Consider the following 26,016-nt stretch of genomic DNA (forward strand, 5'->3'; position numbering starts at 1 on the left):
CATGCCGACCATGCCAGCCGCACCACCGTTCCAGCCAAATATCCGCGCCAAGGCATGCCAAACATGCTAGCCGCACCACTGTGCCAATAACAAACCATGCCAACCACATATTCGCGCCAAGGCATGCCGACCATGCCAGCCGCACCACCGTGCCAATGGCGAACCATGCCATCCACATCTCCGCGCCAAGGCATGCCAAACATGCCAGCCGCACCACTGTGCCAATAGAAAACCATGCCAGCCACATTTACCACGCCAAGGCATGCCAACCATGCTAGCCGCACCATGCGCCAATGGCATGCCAAACCCTTGGCCCCACCAATCCAAGCCAACCGAACCTTGCCTTGGCCCCAACCATGCTAGCGACACCATGCGCCAATGGCATGCAAAACCCTTGGCGCCACCATGCCAAGCCAACCGCACCTTACCTTGGCCCCACCATGCCAAGCCAACCGCACCTTGCCTTGGCCCCACCATGCCAATCCGTATGTGCCAAACCCTTGGCCCCACTATGCCAAGACGTACGCGCCATTTTCCTTTGCCCCACCATGTCGGCCTTCCCTATGCGGCTACCAAAACGAAGGCGTGCGACGATAAACGACCACTCTTCAATCGTAGATACGAATCCTAGCCGTCCAAGGTCGCCAAACAACGCATGGTAACCTTTGGCCCAAAACCTAGTTTTGGCCACGCCAAGGCATGCCATGCCACATGTGCCAATGGCATGCCAACCACCTTGCCACGCCATATCATGCCGTCCTTCCCTATGCGACTACCAAAACGAAGGCGTGCGACGATCAACGGCCACCCTTCAATCCTATATGCAAATCCTATCCGTCCAAGGTCGCCAAACAACGCATGGTAACCTTTGGCCCAAAACCCTAGTTTTGGCCACGCCCAAACCGCGCCAAGGCATGCCGGCCATGCCACATGTGCCAATGGCATGCCAGCCACCTTGTCGCGCCATACCATGCCGGCCTCCCCTATGCGGCTACCAAAACAAAGGCGTGCGACGATCAACGACCACCCTTCAATCCTAGATGCAAATCCTAGCCGTCCAAGGTCGCCAAACAGCGCATGGTAACCTTTTGCCCAAAACCCTAGTTTTGGCCACGCCAAACCGCGCCAAGGCATGCCATGCCACATGTGCCAATGGCATGCCAACCACCTTGTCGCGCCATACTATTCCGTCCTTCCCTACGCGGCTACCAAAACGAAGGCATGCAACAATCAACGACCACTCTTTCATCCAAGGTGCAGATCTTAGCCGTCCAAGATTACCAGTTAACGCATGGAAACCTTTGGCCTTAGTTTGTTCGCGCCTAAACAAAGCCAAAACCCTAACTTTTGGCCGCGCCTAAATTAGGCCATATTAAAGCCATACTGATCATGCTTTAATGTCACTGGCTACCAAACGAAGGGTTGCAATAATCAACGGCTACCTTTCCTCTTAAGATGCAAAATCTCAACCGTCGAAGGTCATCACCGAGCCGGAAAGTCTCCCAAGCTCAACTTTCCAGACAACAACAACGTGCTACATGTTTTCCATGAAAACACTCGAGACATCAACGCATGTCACAAACTGGGGGATGCTCATTGGGTATTGGTTTGGCGGTTTACAGTGTGCGGCATACACTACCCCCGTTATAATAAAGTGTCATAAGGATGAGGCGGTTAGTAAATACAGGGAGTAATGGTGAAACGCTTTCTTTTATGGAACATCAATTCCAGACGTTACCGGTTACCACCTCCTCCCATTTACTCACCCGTTTTCCATTTCTTAATAAGACCAGAGTACGTTTCACTTCGACTTGTATAAATAGGCATTACCTATTTCCACCGAACAACAAGTTCAGGTCAAGAGCATACAACACTCAGAAAGCATTTTCTAGCTTTCCATTTGTTAGCTTCCACTTTCTGACACAAGTTGTGAAGCAACTACTCTTCCAGAATCAATTATTCTGGTCTCAACACTCTCTTCGCTTCCCTCCCCAAAACCAACCCTTCTCCTTCACTTTGTGACCGAAGCAAGTCTGGAACGGCCATTTCTTGGTTTAGGATGGATTTGTACAAATTGATCTCTCGAATCTAAAGTACTCCCTTGCAGTACATTGTTTAGGGTTTAAACTCGTTTCTCACCCACACACCGGAAATTACCAAAATCAGCAGAAACCATTGTCACCCTCAAACAATTGGCGACCACAATGGGAGATTGATCTTTCGGTCACGACGTCAGTTTTCAATCCTCAATCTCATACCTGGACCTAGACGTCAGGACAGTAGAATCAAACGATCCGCTCAGGAATCAACGACTCAGCTACCAGGCGGCTCGATTGCCAGTCGTAACACGGCAAGGGACGACTGGGGACTTCCGAGGGGTTAGAAGCAAACGATCCGACCAGGGATCAGCGACACGACAAGGAATGACTGGGGACTTTCCACAGTCACAGTGATGTTTCCCACAAAACTCGGTCTTACATCCGGGAGATTCCTTTTTCACCAGAAGATCCGAAAAACCGAGTAAGTCTTGCTAGACAAAATACATGGTCTACTACCTCAAGTCTTCACAGGGGAAATAAAAACCAATAGCCATATTTTCCCGTGCTTCATGCTTTCTTCTATCGCACAACATTCACAATTCCATGACTCTCCTGGGGTACTCATGACACTTATGTTCATAACCAAAACATCATTATTCTAAAAACGATTCATTCTAAATAATAATTCAAAACCCTCAGGGTAACATTTGTCTACCAACCCAAAAATTCTGGAAATCAAAACCATAAACTAGGCGTTTCATTTGCCTTTCAAAAAAAAAAAACTAACATAAGAAGTTCAGAAGACAGAATTGCGTTCAAGGAAAGTTTTTCAACAATGGCTTGCTCTTCTTGGAAAAATCCTCCTCCGTGCTTTGGAGAGCTGCCCTCTTCAACTTCAACTTCCTGGACAACTTTTCGACTTCCGCTTCCTGCTTCTTCACCATATCCGCAGAAGGACTTTCGACTGTTTCGGCCAGCAACTTTTTAATCTCAGAGAGACCTTCAACGAACCAAGGTACATTGAACTCGAAGTTTACACACACGTCACGATGGAACCTCCAGCTCGAGACTACATCCTCAGAAACAGTATGACCGGTCACGTTGCACATGTTGTCAATCGAAGACAAAGCTTTCTCCACACGCTTAACCAACGCAAATCGACTAGTAATTTTCTTGGTCGTGGCGATATGTCCGTAGCTTTCCCATATCTTAGTCTATTGTGCCGCATGTTTGGCTGGCACGCTAAATCCCCCGATCAACACATGATCCGGATGAGGAACTGGGTATGGAGGATCGAAAGAGGCGCCCGCGACTGTATCAGCGACAGGCAATGGATTCCTAACGACAATTGCACCTGCGGCCACTGGAGTACTCTCCATTGTCTAAGTCACAACGACGTTTCCATCTCGATCAACATCCATTTCAAGGTCACCCGGTGCGGCTGCCACAGTTGGAGACAAAGCTGTATCTCTGCCAGTCTCCATCTCAGGGCCATCTTCAGAAACGGCTTCCCCCTTTGATATCACGGATTAGATATTTTCCAAAGAGAAAGGGAGAGAGGAAAGAAGAAAAAACATGCGGGAGACTCACTGATTCGCTTTCAGACCAACTAGAGGAAGATTCAGCACTGCTGTCGGAAGAACTACTCTCGCCATCACTGGACTCTGAACTTTCATCCTTCTCGGGTTCCCCATCACCATGGATAGGCTCCGCACCGCCACCCTCCGTCTCGACAAGCGATGTTTTCTGACTACTTGCAAGTTTGGTAAAGGCGTTCATGCTGCTGAGACCCTAGGAAAGATACAAAGACGGATACTCAGAAAAGAAACAAGGATATACACGATCCAAATAAAGTCAAGAGGAAAATCATACGTACCCGTATATTGGACGAACTGAAAGTCGGTAGGGTTTTCGAAACTGACTGGGAACCATCTGCACAGCTTTTAGATCTTCTCTCCTTCACTTGGGGACTATCTGCATTCGGGCTAACGGATTTTCGCTTGGGCGGAGAAGCATCCCTCAGCAGTGGATGCTCCGCTAAAACCACAGGAGAAGTCTTACCGCGACAGTTTTCTACCACATCATTCACGAATCCATGGAAAACGAGAATCTCATCCTGCCAAAATATGTTATATTTGGAGGTTGTTGATGGATTTCGTTCCGCAAGCAGGAAAGGGAGATTTTTGCCCGATACAAGAACAGTAGCATCGAGACCAGTTGGCAACGAGACTTCTGGAATAACCGGATGACGAACAAGTGGGACCCCTTGGTCAAAACACATATGCCGAGCCTCCCTATCGATATTGTAAGAGACCTCTTTGCAAGATCCTCGAAAGAAAGACGACACATGACCGGGCGTGCAGCTTCGCATGAACATCATCTCTCCAACACTCATATCCTCTTTATCAGAAGACAAAAACATGCTCGGAGCAGGAGCAAAGGTACTGATCTGAGTTATGGACGCATGCACCAGAGCCCATGGACGAAAATTGACCATGTGCGAGTTGTCAAGGAATCCAACCAGGTTCGAACCAATCTTTGGGCGCCTATTCGACCAGCGCAGTATTTTAGAGCCACCCCAAGACTCGGGAAGTACGACCAACGGTTTTGGAGCATACCTTTCGAAGTGCTCCCACGGCCACGCTTGGAAAAAGGCCGCATGAATATACAAATCCACTTTCATGTAACCATTTGAAGCGCACATATCCGCGACCAACTGATCCAAGTGTGTGTACAGAGAACCAAGAAACAAGCCGCCAATAGGGAGAACGACACCTTTTGCCAATTTTATGGAAAAATTTATAAGTTCCTGTCTTATCTCCTTCTTACCCGAGCCGTCATCGAAAACATCTCTGGATAACCAAAGAGCCAAGAACGCCGCGACATGAAGCGTACTATTCTTCTGATTCAGGTCCAACTCATCGGGAAACCACTGAGACACCCACCAGCCGTAGAAGCACCTCGTCTCGTTTTCTTTCCGAACGAATCCTTTTTATTTCGCAAACAGAGCGGCGCACATTTCTTCTTCATCTGCAGACAATTTGACATCGAGGTTTCCTATTACGGGAAGGTTCAGCAACACGGCCACGCTCTCTAAGGAGATAGTCATTTCACCCCACCTGCATATGGCCGTGTGAGTATCTGGACACCATATGGAAATAAAATCAACCAAGCCTGGAATATCTTTCCTAATTTGAAGCACTGCGGAAGCCGCGACAACATCAATGATCTGCACCTTGGTCAAACTGGCTTTTACACATTCCTGGCTCATCATGAATCACATCCATTTCTCAAAGGGACGCAACAGACTCACAGAGATTTTAAAATCAATAGGAGAAGCATGATACTCTTTCCTCTGAAGACAAAACCTTATTACACCTCCTAGACGAACCGACCAGGCCTCTCCTTCACTTTCCGGACCAGTCAGAAGAATCGACACATACTTGGGATGATTTTTCCTAATCGTGGCGGATGTTGTAAAGAACTCATCATCTATGTTTGTCTTGGAATTGCCAACATCTTTCGGTACGACAGAACTTTTCTCAAATGACATCTTAACGAAAATTCTCTCACGCTACTTCCATATTCGAAATAACTACAATAGAACAATACGAAGAGAAATTATTACGGAAAGTGCATGGAAATTATTTTATCAGACACAGGAGATCCATCCTGGACGCAAGCCAATTTGTTTCAAAGTCATAATGCGCATAGGCAAAGAAATGGGGATTGACAGACCCTGCATCACTACCTCATGCCAAGGCCGCACCCTGCAACAGGAAATTTGCGCCCGACCGAGGAGGCGCGCCCCACCACGGGAACCATACACACGGACACACCAGGAAAAAAGGATTAAACCCTAGAGGCTAGGTTTTCACGGGAAGGGAATGACAATTACCAGCTCATGCATGCCTACTCTGCATGGTAATTGAGGCGGCCAACATCACTACGGTACCTAAATGTTACTACAAGTTCATGAAAAGCATACCTACGGCTAGGATTCATACCAACGCAGAAGGACAATATTTGTACAAGTTCATGAAAAGGTACGCCTACAACTATGGTTTGCACTAAAAAAAAAAGTTAAAGAGGAAGTGTTGGGAGACATACCTGGAATTCGCTCGTCCGCTTTACTGTTACCACACGGCCAGAATAAAATAAAATATAGGTGTGAAATAAAAGGAGAGGTCGGCCCTCCTTTTATAGGCGTGATACTTGGGAGTTTGAATAAGGAAAGGACTTCCTATTTGAGTCAAGTAAGAAAAATAGGCAATCGGACCCGCGAAGACAAATCACCATGCCAAGACCACCGCGCCATGCCTTGGCCCCACCACGCCAAGCCGTCCGCCATGCTAGCCTCGCCAGAATCACACCATGCATTGGCCCCGCCACGCCAAGCCGTCCGCGCATGCTTTGCCTCACCAAACCGTGTCATGCCTTGCACCTCCATCCGTGCATGCTTTGCCTCACCAAACCGTGTCATGCCTTGCACCATCGTACCGTGCCATGACTTGCCGCGCCAACACCAACAACTCACCAAGCCAGCGTCATGATGTTCCCTAACAAGGTGATGCATAGCCAGACTAAGCCGACGATCTTCATCTCACCACTTCACGATCTACACCATGAATAGAATCTACGCAAGGCCACCAAACACGAGGATCATGGACCCTCCTTACCTCTCGAAAAAGGTTAGTCGGACCTTCCTGACCATCTTTCCACGACTTGTTGTTTCGATTTTTATCCTTGCCCGTCACCATCTTATGCTTACCTCGCAACAATTCTCCTGTTCCGAGCTAAGCAGGGGACTTAATGTTGATGGTGGTTTTTAGCTTAGGGTTAAAATCGTAAAACTGTACAACTGACATGACGTCACTATGACCATTAGCACATTTATTAAATCAATCAGCATGCCTACGCAAGAATTACCGGGGTACCCTTTTTTTTATGGGTCATGTTCCACGGCAGAACCCTTAACATGGACTGACATCATCTATGCCAAACCCTAATTCTCAGGCTACCGCGCCAAGGCATGCCAACCATGCCAGCTGCACCACTGTGCCAATCGCAAACCATGCCAGCAACATCTTCGCGCCAAGGCATGCCGACCATGCCAGCCGCACCACCGTGCCAATGGAAAACCATGCCAGCCACATCTCCGCGCCAAGGCATGCCAAACATGCCAGCCGCACCACTGTGCCAATAGCAAACCATGCCAGCCACGTTTACCGCGCCAAGGCATGCCAACCATGCTCCAATGGCATGCCAAACCCTTGGCCCCACCATGCAAAGCCAACCGCACCTTGCCTTGGCCCCAACCATGCTAGCCGCACCATGCGCCAATGGCATGCCAAACCCTTGGCCCGACCATGCCAAGCCAATCACACCTTTCCTTGGCCCCACCATGCCAAGCCAACCGCACCTTTCCTTGGCCCCACCATGCCAAGCCGTCTGTGCCAAACCCTTGGCCCCACTATACCAAGCCGTCCGCGCCATTTGCCTTGGCTCCACCATGCCGGCCTTCCCTATGCGTCTACCAAAACGAAGGTGTTCGATGGTCAACGACCACCCTTCAATCCTAGATACGAATCCTAGTCGTCCAAGGTCGCCAAACAACGCATGGTAACCTTTGGCCCAAAACCCTAGTTTTGGCCACGCCAAACCATGCCAAGGCATGCCATGCCACATGTGCCAGTGGCATGCCAACCACCTTTTCGGCCTTCCCTATGCGGCTACCAAAACGAAGGCGTGCTACGATCAACGACCACCCTTCAATCCTATATGCAAATCCTAGCCGTCCAAGGTCGCTAAACAACGCATGGTAACCTTTGGCCCAAAACCCTAGTTTTGGCCACGCCCAAACCGCGCCAAGGCATGCCGGCCATGCCACATGTGCCAATGGCATGCCAGCCACCTTGCCACGCCATACCATGCCGGCCTCCCCTATGCGGATACCAAAACGAAGGCGTGTGACGATCAACGACCACCCTTCAATCCTAGATGCAAATCCTAGCCGTCCAAGGTCGCCAAACAACACATGGTAATCTTTTGCCCAAAACCCTAGTTTTGGCCACGCCAAACCGCGCCAAGGCATGTCATGCCACATGTGCCAATGGCATGCCAACCACCTTGCCGCGCCATACCATTCCGGCCTTTCCTATGCGGCTACCAAAACGAAGGCATGCAACAATCAACGACCACTCTTTCATCTAAGGTGCAGATCTTAGCCGTCCAAGGTTACCAACTAATGCATGACAACCTTTGGCCCTAGTTTGGTCGCGCCTAAACAAATCCAAAACCCTAACTTTTGGCCGCGCCTAAACTAGGCCATATTAAAGCCATACTGATCATACTTTCATGTCACTGGATACCAAACGAAGGGTTGCAATAATCAACGGCTACCTTTCCTCTTAAGATGCAAAATCTCGACCGTTGAAGGTCACCACCAAGCCGGCAAGTCTCCCAAGCTCAACTTGCCAGACAACAACAATGTGCTACATGTTTTCCATGAAAACACTCGAGACATCAACGCATGTCACAAACTGGGGGATACTCATTGGGTATTGGTTTGGCGGTTTACAGCGTGCGACGTACACTACGCCCGTTATAAGAAAGTGTCATAAGGATGAGGCAGTTAGTAAATACAGGGAGTAATGGTGAAACGCTTTCTTTTATGGAACATCAATTCCAGGCGTTACCGGTTACCACCTCCTCCCATTTACTCACCCATTTTCCATTTCTTAATGAGACCAGAGTACGTTTCACTTCGACTTGTATAAATAGGCATTACTTATTTCCATCGAACAACAAGTTCAGGTCAGGAGCATACAACACTCAGAAACATTTGCTAGCTTTCCATCTGTTAGCTTCCCACTTTCTGATACAAGTCGTGAAACAACTACTTTTCCAGAATCAACTATTCTGGTCTCAACACTCTCTTCGCTTCCCTCCCCAAAACCAACTCTTCTCCTTCACTTTGTGACCGAATCAAGTCTGGAACGACCATTTCTTGGTTTAAGCCGGATTTGTACAGATTGATCTCTCGAATCTAAAGTACTCCCTTGCAGTACATTGTTTAGGGTTTAAACTCGTTTCTCACCCACACACCCTAAATTACCAAAATCAGCAGAAACCGTTTTCAGCCTCAAGCATTAGGGAAGGCAAAATAATATAAAATATATATATGTTTGCAAAGAAGAGAATGACACCCTTGATGCGGAAACCCTACAACTCCAAGAAAGACACGGATGTTCATGGACCGGATGTAGAAGTCTAATGGATCAGAAAAGATCCAAAAATACTCTTTATTTTCAAATATCTCTTATCATCATGGCTCAATAACTAAAGGATTTAATCAGAGCAAATGAAAGAGATGCAATTACAGGGAGTAAATAAATGACTCATCCTTCATGAAAAAGCGGGGGTCTAATAACCACACCCAATATTTCGTTTGGCAATCTGAATAGACAAACTCCAATATACTTTCAAGAGAATCAACTAGACAGTTAGGCTCAATCTATAGAAAAGTATATCAAAGAGTTATATCTCATTTTCTCAATTCAATCTGCTATCAAACAAATAGGAATTTGCGAGCCCGATTGAATAAGAGAAACAACTTGGACGATATCACAAACCAATATCCAAGTGTTAATCAATTCAATCAACAACCCAAAGGTCGGATTCAAGAACTGATTGAACTTAACGCACAACTTGTGATATTTCTATTATATAACAAAATATAATGCGGAAAAGAAATAACATAGACACCAGAATTTTGTTAACGAGGAAAAACGCAAATACAGAAAATCCCCGGGACCTAGTCCAGATTTGAACACCACACTGTATTAAGCCGCTACAGACACTAACCTACTGCAAGTTAACTTCAGACTGGAATGTAGTTGAGCCCTAATCAATCTCATACTGATCAAGGTTTAGTTGCGTTCCTTACGCCTCTTGAACAACGCCGGATTCTGCTCACTTGATTCCCTTAGCTGATCTCACCCACAACTAAGAGTTGCTACGATCCAAAATCGAAGACTTGATAAACAAATCTGTCTTACACAGAAAAGTATATATTGAATAGATAAATCTGTCTCCCACAGATATACCTACGAGTTTTGTTTCATCTTTTGATAAATCAAGGTGAACAAGAACCAATTGATAAACCAGAATTATATTCCCGAAGAACATCCTAGTATTATCAATCACCTCACAATAATCTTAATCGATTAACGAAACAAGATATTATGGAATCACAAACGATGAGACGAAGATGTTTTTGACTACTTTTCAATCTTGCCTATCAGAGAATAAATCTCGAGCAAAAATTTATGTGGATTGTTCACGGTTTTGTGAAAACTAATTTATGATTTTTGAGCAATTGTTGAAAGAAAAAATTATGTGTGATCAAATAATGTTTACGTGAATTTTGTGATTCAATGGTGTATGTTCACACAGTAGAAAATCAGTGAATGTTCACACGGTGAGATTATGTGGATTTGGTCATGGTGAAAATTATGTGAATTGTTCACCACTTTGTGGAAAGTCAAGTTATGACTTTAAATTATGAACTTTGCTCGTCTTTGCAGGTTTGAAGGAGCGAGCAAGTTTTCGGTGTTTCGTTTTATAGTCATTACAGCTAATGAAATTGTAAACAGGTAAGAGTAGGAGTGTTACCATTTTTGTTGCGTGTTTGTTATTGGTATATCCATGACTCCATGTCTTTCGCCTCAGATAGTGGTGACTTCCAGTTACAACCACCTTTCTGGCTCTTCCGGGGAACGCTCCAGAAATATCAAGTCAAAGATGAAGACTTCTGTAGATGTTCATGCCAAGGTGAATCAACCTTTCAGGGATGTTGGAAAGCTGATACATGGTGTCTCTTGATCATCTTAGAGTAGTTCATGCTAAGATGTATGCTTTCTTGGTCTTAGCAAATGCGGAGGGAAAGCAGAGACGTGGTAAAATATCTCAGAAGAAAAGAGTTGAAGATGAAAAGCTCATATCTCATCAGCAGAAGAACCGCCGACTCGCAAGTGATACTATCGGCTGAAGATAAAGTTCGGCCTTGCGTTGATGGTGTAGCTCCTGATTCAGATGTGGATGAATGAAGAATTTCGTCATAATTCGTCATCAGAAAATTCAGAAGTTAGGTCTTCATTGAAAATATTGTAGAATCTTCATACAATGTCCGTATTTGATGACCTACCCATGTTTATTCATCTTCATAAAATTTCCAAGCTTTAGAAAAGAATCTTTTCGGCTTTTGAGCACCTTTTAAGGGCCTAAATTGACGAAACAATAAACTTCCAAGAGGTTTTTAGGAAATTTTCAGCTGTCATGCAGTCCAAAGTTTTAGTCACATCTTTTTGCTCGTTTATCCAATTGCTATGAATTTTGGATATGTTGTAGAGTACATTCATACAAAGAGAATAGTATATGACCAATCCCTAAATTCTTCACCAATTTATTCCAGCTCGCTGCTTTGTGCGGGACAGTGTAAAAGCATCTCAGACGAGCTTGTTGTAAAACACTCCTGTTGTGTCTTCAGACCATTCGCTTGTATATTGAATGGTTGGTGAAGGATTTTAATGTCATTGATTCATTTGAGATCAGGACCCCTTTATTGATATATGAGCATGGTGCTTGCAGTGCCATCTTGTTTCTGTCAGTCGTAGAAACATCACTTCTGAAACCCTGGTCACGGGACCATAACTGAGGTTTCTCTCAAGAGGTGATGATGTAATGACCATGATTACATGTCCCAGTGGTAGCATTACTTTTACGATGAATGATTAGCACAGGCGAGTCCAGTCCCCAGTATTTTGTTAAATCTCTCCTTTTCGTTTTGCCTTATTCTGGCAAGACCTAGATAAAGGGCCTAGGTAGAAAAATTGATGTAAAGACCTAGGTGGTCGAAGTTGGAGGTACCTTGATGAATGACTTATTGGAAAGACCCGGTGGACACCAATCGATTGTGGAAGTTATGAATCCCGTCTAAGAATTGCTGCTTGCATGTTGTATCTGGAAGCTGTATGAACCTCATACGAAGTCGGAATTCAATGCTTAACCCCAAATTTTGAATCTAAGAGACTGAGTTATCACATGAGAAAAGAATCACTCAATTTGGAGTTGTAGAGGGCAGCCAACGGAGCTTGCACATTTGTAAATTATAATCCCGTACAAAAATTTTAGATTACATAGACCTGACAGTAAAGGCCATATCTTTCAGCTCGTATGTCCGATTGATGCGCCCTTTTGGTATGTTGTAGAAGAGACATAGGCGAACATCTTTCATTGAGGAAGCATTGTACCATAACCATTGGTAAGTTTTTGTAAACCCATGTCCTGAAATGTATTGTATCTTATTTGTAGAGGCGATGAGAACATCTTGTAGAAGACTTTAGCTTGTGTCCGTCCGCCGTGCAAGCTTTGGGAAGACGTTTATGTTAACATGTTTTCATGTCTACACATCTTGATATGAATCAATAGGGCTTGAAGAAGTACGATCCATCGAGTAACGCATCAGAGAATGGATAGTTGATGAAGCCGGATGTTGCGCCTGAGACTATTGTTGATGCTGAGATCACGATTGAATTTTCTCCAGAAATTCTTGTTGATGCTGAGACCATGAATGGAGTTCCTCCATGTATCCTTGTTGATGCCGATACTATTGCTGGAGCTGCTCCAGAGACCGAAATGTCTAGATTATCGACATAGTCTTTGCTCCACCATTACATGCACGAAGTAATTGGTGATTTGAGCATTCCTAAGATGAAGGTGTACTAGGATTTCAACCCAAATTCTCCTGAATATGACTTTAATGTGAAGTGGCTTCGTCAGGGAATCGATGTTGTTATGGCAGATATCAACGGCAGTCTCCATTCTGGATGTGATTGGTGAAGAGAGGAAGTTCCTCAGTCGCGCAAGGTTTGTGATGTAGAGAGGTTCCGTTGATGAAGTTTCATGAAATCACATCAGGTTGTAATAACTTGTTATGTGGATAACATTTATTGAAATAAATTTGAATCGATTTCTCCAATAAGATCAAGTCCCCCATGTATGTTGAAGGAGTTTGTACCATCCATGGATGAATGATGTTGCATCTGCTTCAGAAGTCTTATCATGGGATAATGAAGACTTATCGACTGTAGTTCAGTTAAACTTTGACGTGCTGGTGTTGAATCATTGTGTCATCGTCGAATTATTTGTGTTGAAGCCAGATGTGCCATTATCGAAGGTGTAATCTTTGATTGGGAGTACAATCTGAAGGCTTCTTAGATGCTTGAGTGTTGAAGCGTCATATCCCTTAAGCATCGAATATCTTAGGTTTGATCGTCTCGACCCTGAGTATCTTCTGTTGATTCAGCATTCCTTTCGTTGCGGTAGTGAGATTCAACACTTGTGCAGACATCAGAGCTTTCTGATTTTGTGGCACATATGGAAACTCATGCAAGGCTATGGATAAACGCCCAAAGTGTTCTTTGCCATGCTTGGACATCATCTCAGTAATGAATGTCTCAGTACTCGATTCAGAGACATGTCAGATTCAACCACTTGGTAAAATACTAATGCGGTGAAGCTATCATTCATAACGTCTTGCAGAGTTGCTAGCAGAATTGAGTCCCCATGCTAGGATAGCATGCGAGGAAATAAATGACATAGACATGGAAAGAATGAGACTTGCCTGAGTGCGGAACCTCTTGATGAATGTATATGCATCTTTTGCAGGTTCTTGCTTCAACCTCGTCAAAGTTTGAAATTCCTCCAAGTGCTCTGATGATGGAATGTCCACGAAATCTTCTGGATCAGAACTATCTTCGTTGGAGAGATGTGCAACCAAAGGCGCTTTGTCAGTACCAATCTTTTCAGCGTGGATCCACGCTCGTCTGAAGAACATGTCATATCCTCGATCTTCCTAATTATGTGAAACTTGGTTTCTGTCCAGGTCGAACTTATGTTCACTTTGAGATTGATGTAGCCATAAGTATTTCCGAGCGTTCCTTCAAGGTCTCTGATTGAGATGGATCGCGAGTAGCTTCTTGTCGAGTGATGCATGCTGCTTTGAGGGTTTTCATTGGAATGATGTTGATAGCGGTGTCAGCATCGATCAACATTCTTCCGAATTCAGTTCCTCTGATATGGTCTGTGGTAAGCAGTCCCCAGTCGTGCATCTCCTTGTTTGTGGATGAAGGTTCCAGGAGTATTTCCGGAAGGGACAGACGTCTGACATAATGTAATTCGGTGTTGTGAACATGTCTTTCCTTTTTATTTGGTGGTCTTGAAAAATGTGCCTCACCCTCTTGTGATTTAATGCATTTCTCTTACTCAAAAATACTTTTTTCAACTCTTTCCCGAAAGATAATTTGTCATCTTTAAACTTTAATGGACCTATGTGCATATGCATGGAGTAATCAAGAACAATGACTTGAAGATATACTTTGTCAAAATTCTATAATATACTTTGTTTGAAGAGTCAATACAAACTTGAAAGCCCGTCCTTTTTACTCTCTTTTTTCATCCTTTTGCTTTATATAGGGGCACCCTTAAACAGTCGAAAGGATATTTCATCATGTTTTTAGTAAGAGCATCTTGTAGAAAATACTGGCGAATCTAGCTTATGTTTGGTTCTGCACAATCTAAATTTCAGGCTGCATCGTCGTACGTTTGTTCGCATTCGGTAAGGCAGGCATTTGCAGTACAATCTTTTCAAACGACCCATATCATGAACAAGAAAGTTAGGTAGGTATCAAGGTAGATATATGGTCTATTGATAATGCTACAATTATATGAAACCCACTTTTCCTTTTTCTCTCTTCTCCTTTTATCAAGCAAAACAAAATATAGGCATAGAATTTCGTGTTGCATGGGATATGTGACAACCCCTTTGCTAAAGATGGGAAGCATTTAAAAGAATGCAATTAAGCCGCAAAAGAAAATGCATGGATGAGAATAGAAAAGGTTCAATTTATGCAGTGAAAAAAAAGTAACGATGATTATTGCTCTTTTGATTCCTTCTTGGTGGACCACTATTGAATGATCCATTGAGCCAACCAAAACCAAAAGAAAAGGCACTAGAGTACTCGTAGTAGTGTAGTCTTTTAGCTTTGGACATGAAAAAGGAATCCCTGTGACAGCTCCATTCTCCATCCTCTTCCTTTCTCCAGTCTATTCACTCTCTATTCTTATGACTAGTCTATATTATCTATCTAGCCATCTACAACCACCAAAACCCCACAATTTTCTTTTATTCTCAATCACAATTTTACTTTGTGCATGGTATAATCTGCTGATTGTTAGTTGGGTAAAATATTTTCATCCCAGAAGCTGTAGTAGCTACTGATTCTCTATTCATGTCTTTCTATGCTGTTTTTGCTCTTTAACTTTTTGGCTTTAAAATTGGATGCTAATCAGCAAAGCAACTTTGAGAAAGTTTGCAAGAAAGGAAAAGGACTTGGTAAAACTAAATTAGCTACCAGGGTATTACTCCGTTTTGGTGCTGGGGAGGGAGGGACCATCATAAAGATCAGGTGGTAAATACTTTGTATAGCTTTCCGTGCCAATAGCTACGCCGTAGCCCGTGGTAGATATGAAACATCCATGTGCTCTTGTCGAGCTATTCCGCACTAAATATCAAGACAGTACACACATTCTTCCATTAATTTGGCTTAACTGGATTCTTATTAAACTGATCCCAATACAGAGAATTTAGAGATAACACGGTCCCAGCTACAACTGCGTAAGAATGGTTTCAAAGTACAAGGCGTTGGCGCGTATATTCTTGGTATAAAATTCAACCAAGTGCAGGACGTTGTTGTATGACACCGACTCCGAGATAGAGAACAGTAATTTTTATTACTGCACTGAAATGGTGAGGTTCTTGGGGTTAGAGGAGATAAACTTTCCGAGCATTCAACAGTAAATAAGACAGTGAGCAAGTGAAAGCATTTGTCGATCTGCTACCAATACTAGGTGCTCGACCGCATGATTTTTGGATGCCACAAACCATGAGAAATTTTTTGATGTGGGGCGAAATTCGAAGGGGCATGGAGAAATTCATGGGAATTAAAAACACATATCAATATATCATTTGTCCTTCGTCCCTCCTTCGAATTTCGCCCCAACAAAATTTTTCTCACAAACCATTCTGAATAACAGTTTGTTCATACGAAGTCGGAATTCGATGAACGAGAATTAGAATTTTGTAATGTAATTTAGGAGGTGCAACCGTGTAAGGTTTAGGTTTTTTATTTTTAATCAGCTGACAAGAAATAATTCAAAATACTCGAGTGCAACAAGTTTACAACACTAACGAAATGTATTTACCAAAGGTCAAAGCATAAATTACTCCGCTAAAGTAGTTAGCATGATATTGTGTTTAGAAAGCAGATCATTAAAATAATCAAACTACCCAACAACAACGTTCCTCTTATTGGTCCAAAACCACACGAGCAAGACAGGATCCAATGCTTAATTCTTCTTGGTTTCAGGGCTAACTAAAAACCAACTGCACCAACTTTCATGGTAGTTTAAAGGGCCAACTAAAAACCAACTGCAGCACCTTTCAAAGTACGGTCTTGTTAAGCGGCCCTTTCGTGAAAATATGACTTCGCAGCCGTGGGAGAACTTCGAATTGAAATTCGATTATTTTGTACAAGGTAATGTATTTGGTGTGTAAATGTTCACCAACAACTATGTCATTGTAGTGTACAGTGGTAAAGTTAATGGTCGATGATACGAGGGACTCTCGTCAACACCACATTGTCCATGATGTAAAAAAATAAGTAAAATATTCACCTACATGTCGACAGATAAGAGACTCTGCAGCACCACATTCTTTACGGATAAAAAGAATAAAAAACTCATCAACATGTCTTAAAATCATTAAATGATGATATTGATAATTAACTTTCCTTTTGTTGTTCACGGTGTATGATCCGTATCGGTAGACTTAGTCAAGTAAAGGAGTGGTAATTGCCGAGACTATTGCTTAGTAGAACACTAATTATTTCAGTTGTACGATTATTGTGTTCAAGATCCGTTTCTTACCAAATGAACATCGGATGATGCATGAAACCACAAGATGCGGGAACACAGTTTTACTTCGCACGATTATCTCATCTCACATCTGGCTGAACTGTTTTCGCCATATCAATTCGCCAACCTCTCCAACTGCTACTAAACCAGTTTACAGTTTTTTCACCCTATGCTTGTATTTTTTAGAAAATAGATTTAGATAAAGGACATAAACATGCAGTATAACCTGCGTATTGCAAAACTGTAATAATGCCAGCTTTGATAAAAGCCACAAATATGCAATGTAACATACCCTAAGTTTTTGGGTTTTGCAAAATTGCAATAACATCAATGTTGTTGATTTTACTTGGTGAAAATAACTGACCATAAAAAAATGCACCTATTTAAGAAAAATGATATATCAATGCCGTGGTTTACTCGTGCATGGTGACTTCGGTTTACTCGTGCATGGTGACATAATGATCTATCATATTCCATGCAACGTAACAGGATATGTTCTCTTCAAGACTGATACATAAGTTACACAAACAACTTATTTCATGCTTTAATAGTTATTTAGTTTTATTTTATTTTTATTTTTTTGTCAGGAAAGAAAGATATATTGATATGGAAAAGGATTACATCGTATTTAGGCCAAATGGACGATCTATGCATGTCCAATCATTCGCCTGATACATTGAATCTTCTACTATATTTAGCTGCTTTATCATCCTAACCATTGAAATTTCTACTAACAAACTCAGATTTAACAAAACTAAGATCACTTAAAATAAGGAGACTGTCTTCTAAAATAAAGTTGTTAAACTAGTTAATATGATCTATACTTTTGTTAAGAAAAGAGATGGCATTTTATATTCACTTCTAAGGCAGATTTTGTTGTAGCCTCTTACTTTAACCCTTTTCGCAGCTTCAAGTAAGGCTAAGCATTCATCCTACTCGGAATTCATGGCTTTCCCTGCGACTGTCGTGCATCCTTTGCAATCACCTACTTGGTTGAAAATGACAATACCCAAACCCAATTTATTAGTGTCTTTATCATAAGAAGCATCACAGTAAACCATAACAATCATGAGGTAGATCTTCATCAGATAGTGGAGCGTGCACTTGACTAGATGAAGAGTGATTATTAGGGCTACTGGGAGTAAGGTGTTCACTAGTATCACTAATAAGTTTAGATGCAATTCTAGCAGTACTTAAAGCATTAAGTGGGTTTTTTTGGAATATATGAAAACATCTATCCCTCCACAGACACCACGCTGTGGTTAAAATATAGTAGCACAGGTTATTGTTGGACAAAAGATACTTGTTAATCCAATCATAAATATTATCTACAAAGGTAGAATTATGAAGCACCAAGTTTCCAAACGGCAAATAAGGCCATACATAAGTTACAAATAACTTATTTTATGCTCAAATATTAATTGCATACATTCTCTTACCCTAGAATAGCCGTCTCGAAATTTGTATAGGTGCAATTTTGAATATTTTCCTCTAAACTATCGAAAGAATCAACTATATAATAGCAATAACGTTGTTTTCATAATTCAACTATTGATTGATCATAAGTCGTATATTTTTTTTTAAAAAGTTTTCAAAAAATTCATTGAGTAGGAGCGATTTGGTTTATAAACCCTATCATGGTGCTTGAAAACCATCGTTTCGTAATTGATTTATTTATTTTGTAACTCAAAGGTTTCATGAGCAATTGAATTATGATTCAGTTACGTGATGGTCTTTTTGAAAAATATAATTATGGAGATTTAGAGTTGCCTTGTTTTTTGTTTCCAGGTTTGAGGGATTTCCTAATCTTAATTAAAAAAATATGTTAAGTTTTTCTTTCCCATGTCTCTGGGAGGTCAAGCTTGCATAGAGAGCAATGGTGTGATTATTAAATAACGAGACTTTTATAATGAGGTTATTTAAGATACAGATTGTGAAGGATTCCATTCCACCTCTATAGGTGAAGTATTATGAGAAGAGACAAATCATTCATTGGTGCGGAGAGAGTATATCATTATGGTTTTGGAGATAATAGCTCGTTAATGAATTACTAGTTATAAATCTGATAAAACATCATTTTGTAAGAAGAATGTTGTGTTGCTCGTTGAAGGTGGAAGATATATCGTCTATGCTAGACATTATAAGAAAATTATCTTGTTATATGCAATAATGTTGCAAGCATTATTTTGTTTGGTTGAAGATGTCGTTCGTTGAGTTATATACCGTTTTGTCCAAAAAAGTTAATTTATGACTTATGATCAACACAATATTGACTCGTAGTTTGTTGATTGAATCGTCAATGTTAATTGTAGAATTCTTTATTTAGTGGTTTCATAGTGATAAAAAAAAAGCTTTAACCGTTTTGGTGGATGCAAATAATATATCCACACACAATGTTTATTACTTTTAAATCACGTTAAATCTTGCATGTACTTATTATTTTATTTACGTTTGAATCATGTTTGTCTTTCATTTTACGTCGATCCAAATTTTTATGCTATAATGTAAGTAATTCCCTAACACCTTTGTTAAAACACCATTAAAAAGATTAATTTCCAACAATAAAAAAACAAAATCAAAACTACTATTATTAGTCATTTTGAAGGAACAAAATCTTGATGAACGTATTCAAAATTTGGGATAACGAAGTCAGAGATTTAAGTTATTTTTTAAAAGTATTTCGTTTTTAATAGATCCTAAATAAAATAAATTAAGATGACAAATTAAGACCAAATTACCTCAGAATTGTGCCTTTTTTGACGTAATAACAAATAAGGAAAAACAAAAACAAATACCTATCTTGCGACAATAATTAGACAATTTTTTCCGAGGGTTGTCTTAAAAAAACTTTAATAATTACGTCTGAATGTAATCAAAGTCAAGAAAGAATCTATGAAACATTCATATTTCGGTTCATTAACTGCTCTCGCACCTTATTTTAACCGGATAAACAAACAAACATACAAGTTACACAATCAATTTACTTTAAATACAAAAACCAACATCACTTACCCATTAGATATATAATAAATATTACATAACACGTTAACTCTCTTATCATAGTAGACTCTCAGGATTTACTTCCCATCCCAATCAGTATATTCAGATGGCGTTAACGTGATAAATGCTATCTAATGAGGTGTTAGTGGTCTACAACCTATTAACGTCTTTGATTTAAGTGCATAACGTTTTCATATTAGCTAAATAATGGTTGATTTTTATTTATTTATTTATTTTAAGAATCTACTTGTAAAAGAACATAAAAACGAAAAACAGAAGACGGACATAAAATTAGGACCTCCTGAAAAAAGAAGACGAAAAAAAATGAAAAAGAGAAAATTACGTTAATAAACTCATCTAAAGTGTTTTATCTGAAAGCTTTTTTCATGAGCTTTTAAATAAAATTTCTGTTTTCGTTTAAGATTTTTCTTCTTATAACCACGCCTAATTGACTGCAAACCATATGATGAGGAGAAGAAGTACCAGTACCAACGATGATGAAAATACTGAACAGTCTATCATATTTATTATTATCAATATTCATGCCTAGCCTTGTAAATTTGTTTGTTTTAGTATTAGCGTCCATGTTTAACTCTTAAGAATTAACTTTTGAGAGGAGATCCGTTTTTCATTTCTTGCTTTTTAACCAAATAATACATTTACATCATGATGCATTCTCGAGGAAGCGTAGAAGCCAAGTAATGTATTTGCATCATGATGCATCATCCTCCAATAGGCCGCATAGCCGCATATTTGCATCTTTGCGAAAGCACCATAAGCAGAAAGAACAACAAGCTACCTTCATATCCAAATCGAAGCCATAAAAAAGTTTCACATCTATGCTTACACTCTAGAAATGATTTATAGTTCAGTTAGTGATTTAGGTAATATCCGTTTGCAGTTTTAGTTGGATAATAACGTAATCATGTAATAACTTCTCAAAGCAAAAACAAACCACATTCACCAACAAAAAAGAAGATCAACAACATGTGTAATATTTGTTACACGAACACAAATCTACTCGTAATTATATGTACCTAATTAGATTCCAACTTCCCACCACAAAGCAAAGCCTCAACACATGGAAGTGTTACTCACATAAGAAATAGCAAGTGACAATCTACTCTACAACTAACATAACAGGGCCGTCATGAAATTCCCGTTTCTATAGATTTCCGGTACTGTTAACGGAATCAAAGAAAACGAATATATATAATTCCAAAACGATTCAACCGAATCAACTTTCCCATTTCCTTTCTCCTTCTCTCTTTTTAGATATATTTGTTTTTTAATCTCAAACTAAAAAAACCCAAATTTTCTCAACAAAGAATTAGAATTAGGAGGATCGAAAAAGAAGAAGAAGATTGGTAAAAATGGGGAAGTACATGCGGAAATGTAAGGCAAGAATAAGTAGTAATGATCATCATCATCAAGTTTCAGAAGAACAAGTAGGTGTAAGGACGAGAGCTAGAACCTTAGCTGCCATGGCTTCTGCTGCTACTGCAACTACTAGTACTACAACAACTACAGCAAGGAAAAGGAAATTTGGTACTAATACTAATTCTAATACAGATTCTAGTCATGAATTACAGTCGTTTCTTCAACTCCGTAGTCGTAAGCTTTTCATCACTAATTTCTCCGAGAAACCAAATACTACTACTACTCCAATTACTAGTAATAATAATTCAGACGGGGATAAGAATTCTGATAATTGTGGAGCGGCTCATCACCGTTTACTTCCGTGTTCTTCATCGGCGGTAGCGGATAATGTTTCTCATCACCACTTTGACTCTCGGTGTTCAAGTAACGGATCAAGCATGCTTGCTAATAATAATAAGAATTTAATGTCCTCATCATCGGTTGCTGTAGATCTAATAGAGGTAGATGTTTCAAATTTTGGAATTTAATTAAATTTCAGTTTCCAATTTAGTTGCTGCTGGTATTAATTAGTATGATTTTTGTGTTAAATTCACAGGGTGGTGGTGATGAAGGTTTTGAATTGATGGATAATTCAACGTATTCTTCTGATTGTAGAAAAAGGTTTTAATTAACCCCTTAAATTCATTCCTCTAAATGAATAGATTCTTAACGGTTCAAATTCTCATACTAGTGTATAAAAACTGGTTTCATCTTCATCTTTTTTCTTCAATTCACATCTCTTTCATCTTTATCATATCTCCTCCTTGATTATAAGAATTCGTATTCAGTATGTATCCATTCATGTGCTGTTTGTCTGATATGATTTTTGAAATCCTTTCATCAATGTTTAATTTCAGAAGGGAGACGACTCCCTCCAGTAATTTAAGAGGAACAGAAGAATCAGGAGATCTGGAATCAACACAGAGGCGTCTGATAACATCCTCACCCCACCACCACCACCAACAAACATCCTCATCAATGAAAGAGAGGATGGCATCGATAGAATCAGAAATTGATGATTTCTTTTCAGCAGCTGAGAAAAAAGAACAACAGCGATTCTCTGAAAGGTAAAAGTTATAAATTAAACTGTGGATTTCGTATCAGAATTTTGAACTATTTGATAAAATGAGTTATAATTCTGAGTTATAATTTTGTTGTTAAATTATGGCTGCAGGTATAATTTCGATTTCGTAAGAGAATTACCCATGGAAGGTCGTTATGAATGGGTTCGATTAACAGAATGAACCAACTAGAATTGGATCTTCAATAATAAGTAGTACTACTAGCAAATTTAGTACTTAAAAGAGAAATTAAATTATTATTATTATAATTTAATATTTTAACCTGATGAAAAAATTCTGCAAATTCTAGGTAGTTTTTGTTTCCATTTTAGGTTTTTGTACAAATCTCTCTCGTATCTATTATCTGAAGAAGAAGAAGAAGCTTAGCTTTAATTTTTATGTGTACGATATACAACCAGATCAGAGATTCAGAGAAGCTTCTGTAAAACAAAAATCCAAAAAAAAAAATAAATGAAAAATTTGAAACATGGATTTGTAGCCCTAGATGTCGAGGGTTTTCTTCTATCCATGTCTATCTTTTTCTCTGTCAAGTTCCTTTTCTATTCTGGCTTACTATTTGTTTGTTTGGGTTCTTCTTCTCTAGTGTGTGGTACAGTCTGTTTGTTTTGTTGTTACTTCTTTAGTCAGTTTCTTTTTTCCAGTCCCTAGAATACAAATTCCTCTCTTTCTGCATTTTCTTATTTTTTTCCTGCCATTAAATTCATTTGTAGTTTGTAAGTGACTATTTGTAAATGTAAAATGTCCAAGTTTCCGCTTGCACCACCGGAGTGGGAGCGGAGAGATTTTCCTTCGATATTTTTTTCATCCTGGGCGTAAAGAATGGGAGTTTTTGACGATTGTGTATTGGTGATGCGACTGTCATGTATTGTATTTGTGGGGTAAAAACCGTAAAATACAGAGAATATTTTGATTACAGCGGAGAGGACGAAGTTGGGGGGGAGAGATGGTGAAGTTTAGAGAGAGAGTAAAAAGGAGACAAATTGTGTGATGGATAGGTAGGAACACGTGTCGAGGATCGGTAAGAGAAAGGATGTATACGCCAAAAATAAGGTGGAGGGTTGCGAGTTACACGTGGTGGTCCTTTTTTCGTTTTCATTTCCCACTTTGCATTGGATCTGCTGCACAATTAATATGTTATTGTAGTGTTGTGGTGGAAGAGAATGTTAGCTTGGGCTGCTGCCTAAGATAATAATTGTATTTCACTGAATGGAAGTTACATTTTACTCTGGCTACGAGATTGATCATGATGATAGCCATTTACACTGAATTAGATGTTAATTTGTCAGTGTAAAGGAAACTGTAATCACGAGACTAACATGTCTACTCCAATACACAATGGTAAAGTTGTTAAGGCTAGTTGTCATGATCACAGTTTGCAGGTTGATGCATCTCCAGCAATATACAATTGCTCATCAGTTTTTGCTTAAAAGAAAACGTGTGCACCGTCCACTTTTGTTTGTCCTTCCATTTCTAAATCCTTGCTTCTCCTCATATATGTGAAGAAATGTTTTAAGAGAAACGCAGTTTTACTGATTCTTTCATGCTTTAATTGTTTGATGAACTAGGCAATAACTAGCATACTATGTGTCGGCTGGCTTCTTTCTTCCTTTAATATGGGTGGATAATAATAGTCTTGTAGACGAGATTACTTAACTTTATCCATGAGGAGGAGGATAAGTGGTCCAAAATGATATCTGATTTCTCTGCTCCTCTAGCTGTAGCTACTGTACATTAAACATATCAAACTCAAAACTAATCCTAGCTTATTTGTACGTAGCATGAACATATCTGTTAATGGTCCAAAAATTAACTGTTGTACTTGTTTTAGAAGAATATTATGAGCGAAGCAAACAAATTAGAAACAACAGTCCTTTTACTTTTTATACCTAGTTTCTACTGTGCGGATCAGTATATGTTTGGCTGGCTGGATGGATGATGTGCAGAAACCTTGTCACATGACTCATTTTATATGCAATTGCATCTTCCATGAGAATTCAAATCTATCTTTTGACTAACAAATGGGGAAAAAGAAGAAATGGTACCACTCTTATCTGACCCCACATATTAGCTTCCTGAACAACCGATCATTGAAATGGACCCACTATCTTGATACAAGAAAACGTACACATCCAACAACTAGTTCACTACTTCAGTGCTACAGTAATACTAGTATTTTTAATCCAAAAGGTAAAGGATAAGAATATTTGATCATTAGCTTCATGTTTGGGTATTGAGTTAATTCTTTTTGATCAATAGTTCACTGTGCAGTTCTATGGCATTGTGTGAATATTGCAGTGACCTGAATTCGGAATTCGTCATCGCCCGAATCTTCATCATTTATAGAAAACTTCTCACCATGCACGGATACTTGATTTAGGAGCCGTTATGTGCATTATATTCAAGCTCTAAATGCAAATAACCAAATATCCAACCCTGATTAGTATCTAAATCTAAATGGGACTAAATTTGCCCAATACACCAATACTAAATGCAACAAGAATACCTTGTAGATACTTCAAAGTAAAGCTCATTCGATAATTGAAGACTGAATGCAGTACATGCTGCCAAATTTTATTAAAAGAATTATGGAGGTTAGCATACGCAAACGCTAACATATAATTGGTGTAGGCCGTACGGCATATATGCGAGGTGCTTGCCGCATTAGTAAATAGATACAGAAGGCGGGAGTGCTGCATCTTACTGCATTTTAGGTATGACATTTGTTGCGCCTGCCATCCTTTGTAGGGTAGAGCTATATCGATAAGACCCTGAATTCTTTGTCCTCTTCTTCATTATGAACGGCCAGTTACTGCAATTTTTGTTCCCACCAACAGCAGTTAAGTTAAGCAGCAGGCCAGCTCTCACCCCCAGATATATATGACATATCATTTTCTTTCTGGTTATAGATTGTTTGATACTGTAGTTTTAACGATCATCATTTTCCTCCTCGTTTACTTCACATTTCATGTGTTTGAAAATATGCATTTACAATATTGGAAAATGATAAATCCACCGGCTATTGGTGGTCGTTTGAAACTGCATTCGTTGCTATGGAGAGTGAACTCACACTTGCGAAGGAGTTCCAGACTCTAATCTGACGTAGAAGATCATTTTACTAAGTAATCATCCATTCAGACGCCAAGGTAAAAGAATTAAACATGGATCTCCTTGATCGCGTAGCAAGTAGCAACACATTTACACAAGGTTGCCAATGTTGTTATTATAAACAATTTGGTGGAAGGGAGGGTACTAAAACATATGCACTGCGTCAGCAATGTACAGAATTTGCATGTTTCAGTTCAGTTGTAGATCTATATAACATCCGTACGTACTAAAGGTGGGATGCTGCATACTATTGCATTGTAAGGACGTAGGGTGTAATATTTGCTGCCTGCCACTGTACGCATGTATGAGGGCAAGTTTAATTTCCCCTGTCTCTT

General features: G+C 40.4%; 1 protein-coding gene across 1 annotated transcript; it reads left to right on the top strand.

Moving 5' to 3' along the window:
- Positions 1 to 21,022: 21,022 nt before the first annotated feature.
- Positions 21,023 to 23,216, top strand: LOC113297468 (cyclin-dependent kinase inhibitor 1-like). Its single transcript, XM_026545953.1, has 4 exons — positions 21,023 to 21,955; positions 22,051 to 22,115; positions 22,352 to 22,561; positions 22,669 to 23,216. The coding sequence occupies exons 1-4, from the start codon at positions 21,449 to 21,451 to the stop codon at positions 22,736 to 22,738; spliced, it is 852 nt and encodes a 283-aa protein (XP_026401738.1). The 5' UTR covers positions 21,023 to 21,448; the 3' UTR covers positions 22,739 to 23,216.
- Positions 23,217 to 26,016: the final 2,800 nt, after the last annotated feature.

This window comes from Papaver somniferum, chromosome 1 (assembly GCF_003573695.1).
Source record: "Papaver somniferum cultivar HN1 chromosome 1, ASM357369v1, whole genome shotgun sequence".
Taxonomy (NCBI): Eukaryota; Viridiplantae; Streptophyta; class Magnoliopsida; order Ranunculales; family Papaveraceae; genus Papaver; species Papaver somniferum.

Bases quoted from the DNA above. Each gene is read 5' to 3' on its own strand.
- LOC113297468 (XM_026545953.1), top strand. From the start codon at position 21,449: ATGGGGAAGTACATGCGGAAATGTAAGGCAAGAATAAGTAGTAATGAT. The intron at 22,116-22,351 runs GTTTTAATTAAC...GTTTAATTTCAG, and splicing joins TCTTCTGATTGTAGAAAAAG to AAGGGAGACGACTCCCTCCA. The intron at 22,562-22,668 runs GTAAAAGTTATA...TTATGGCTGCAG, and splicing joins CAACAGCGATTCTCTGAAAG to GTATAATTTCGATTTCGTAA.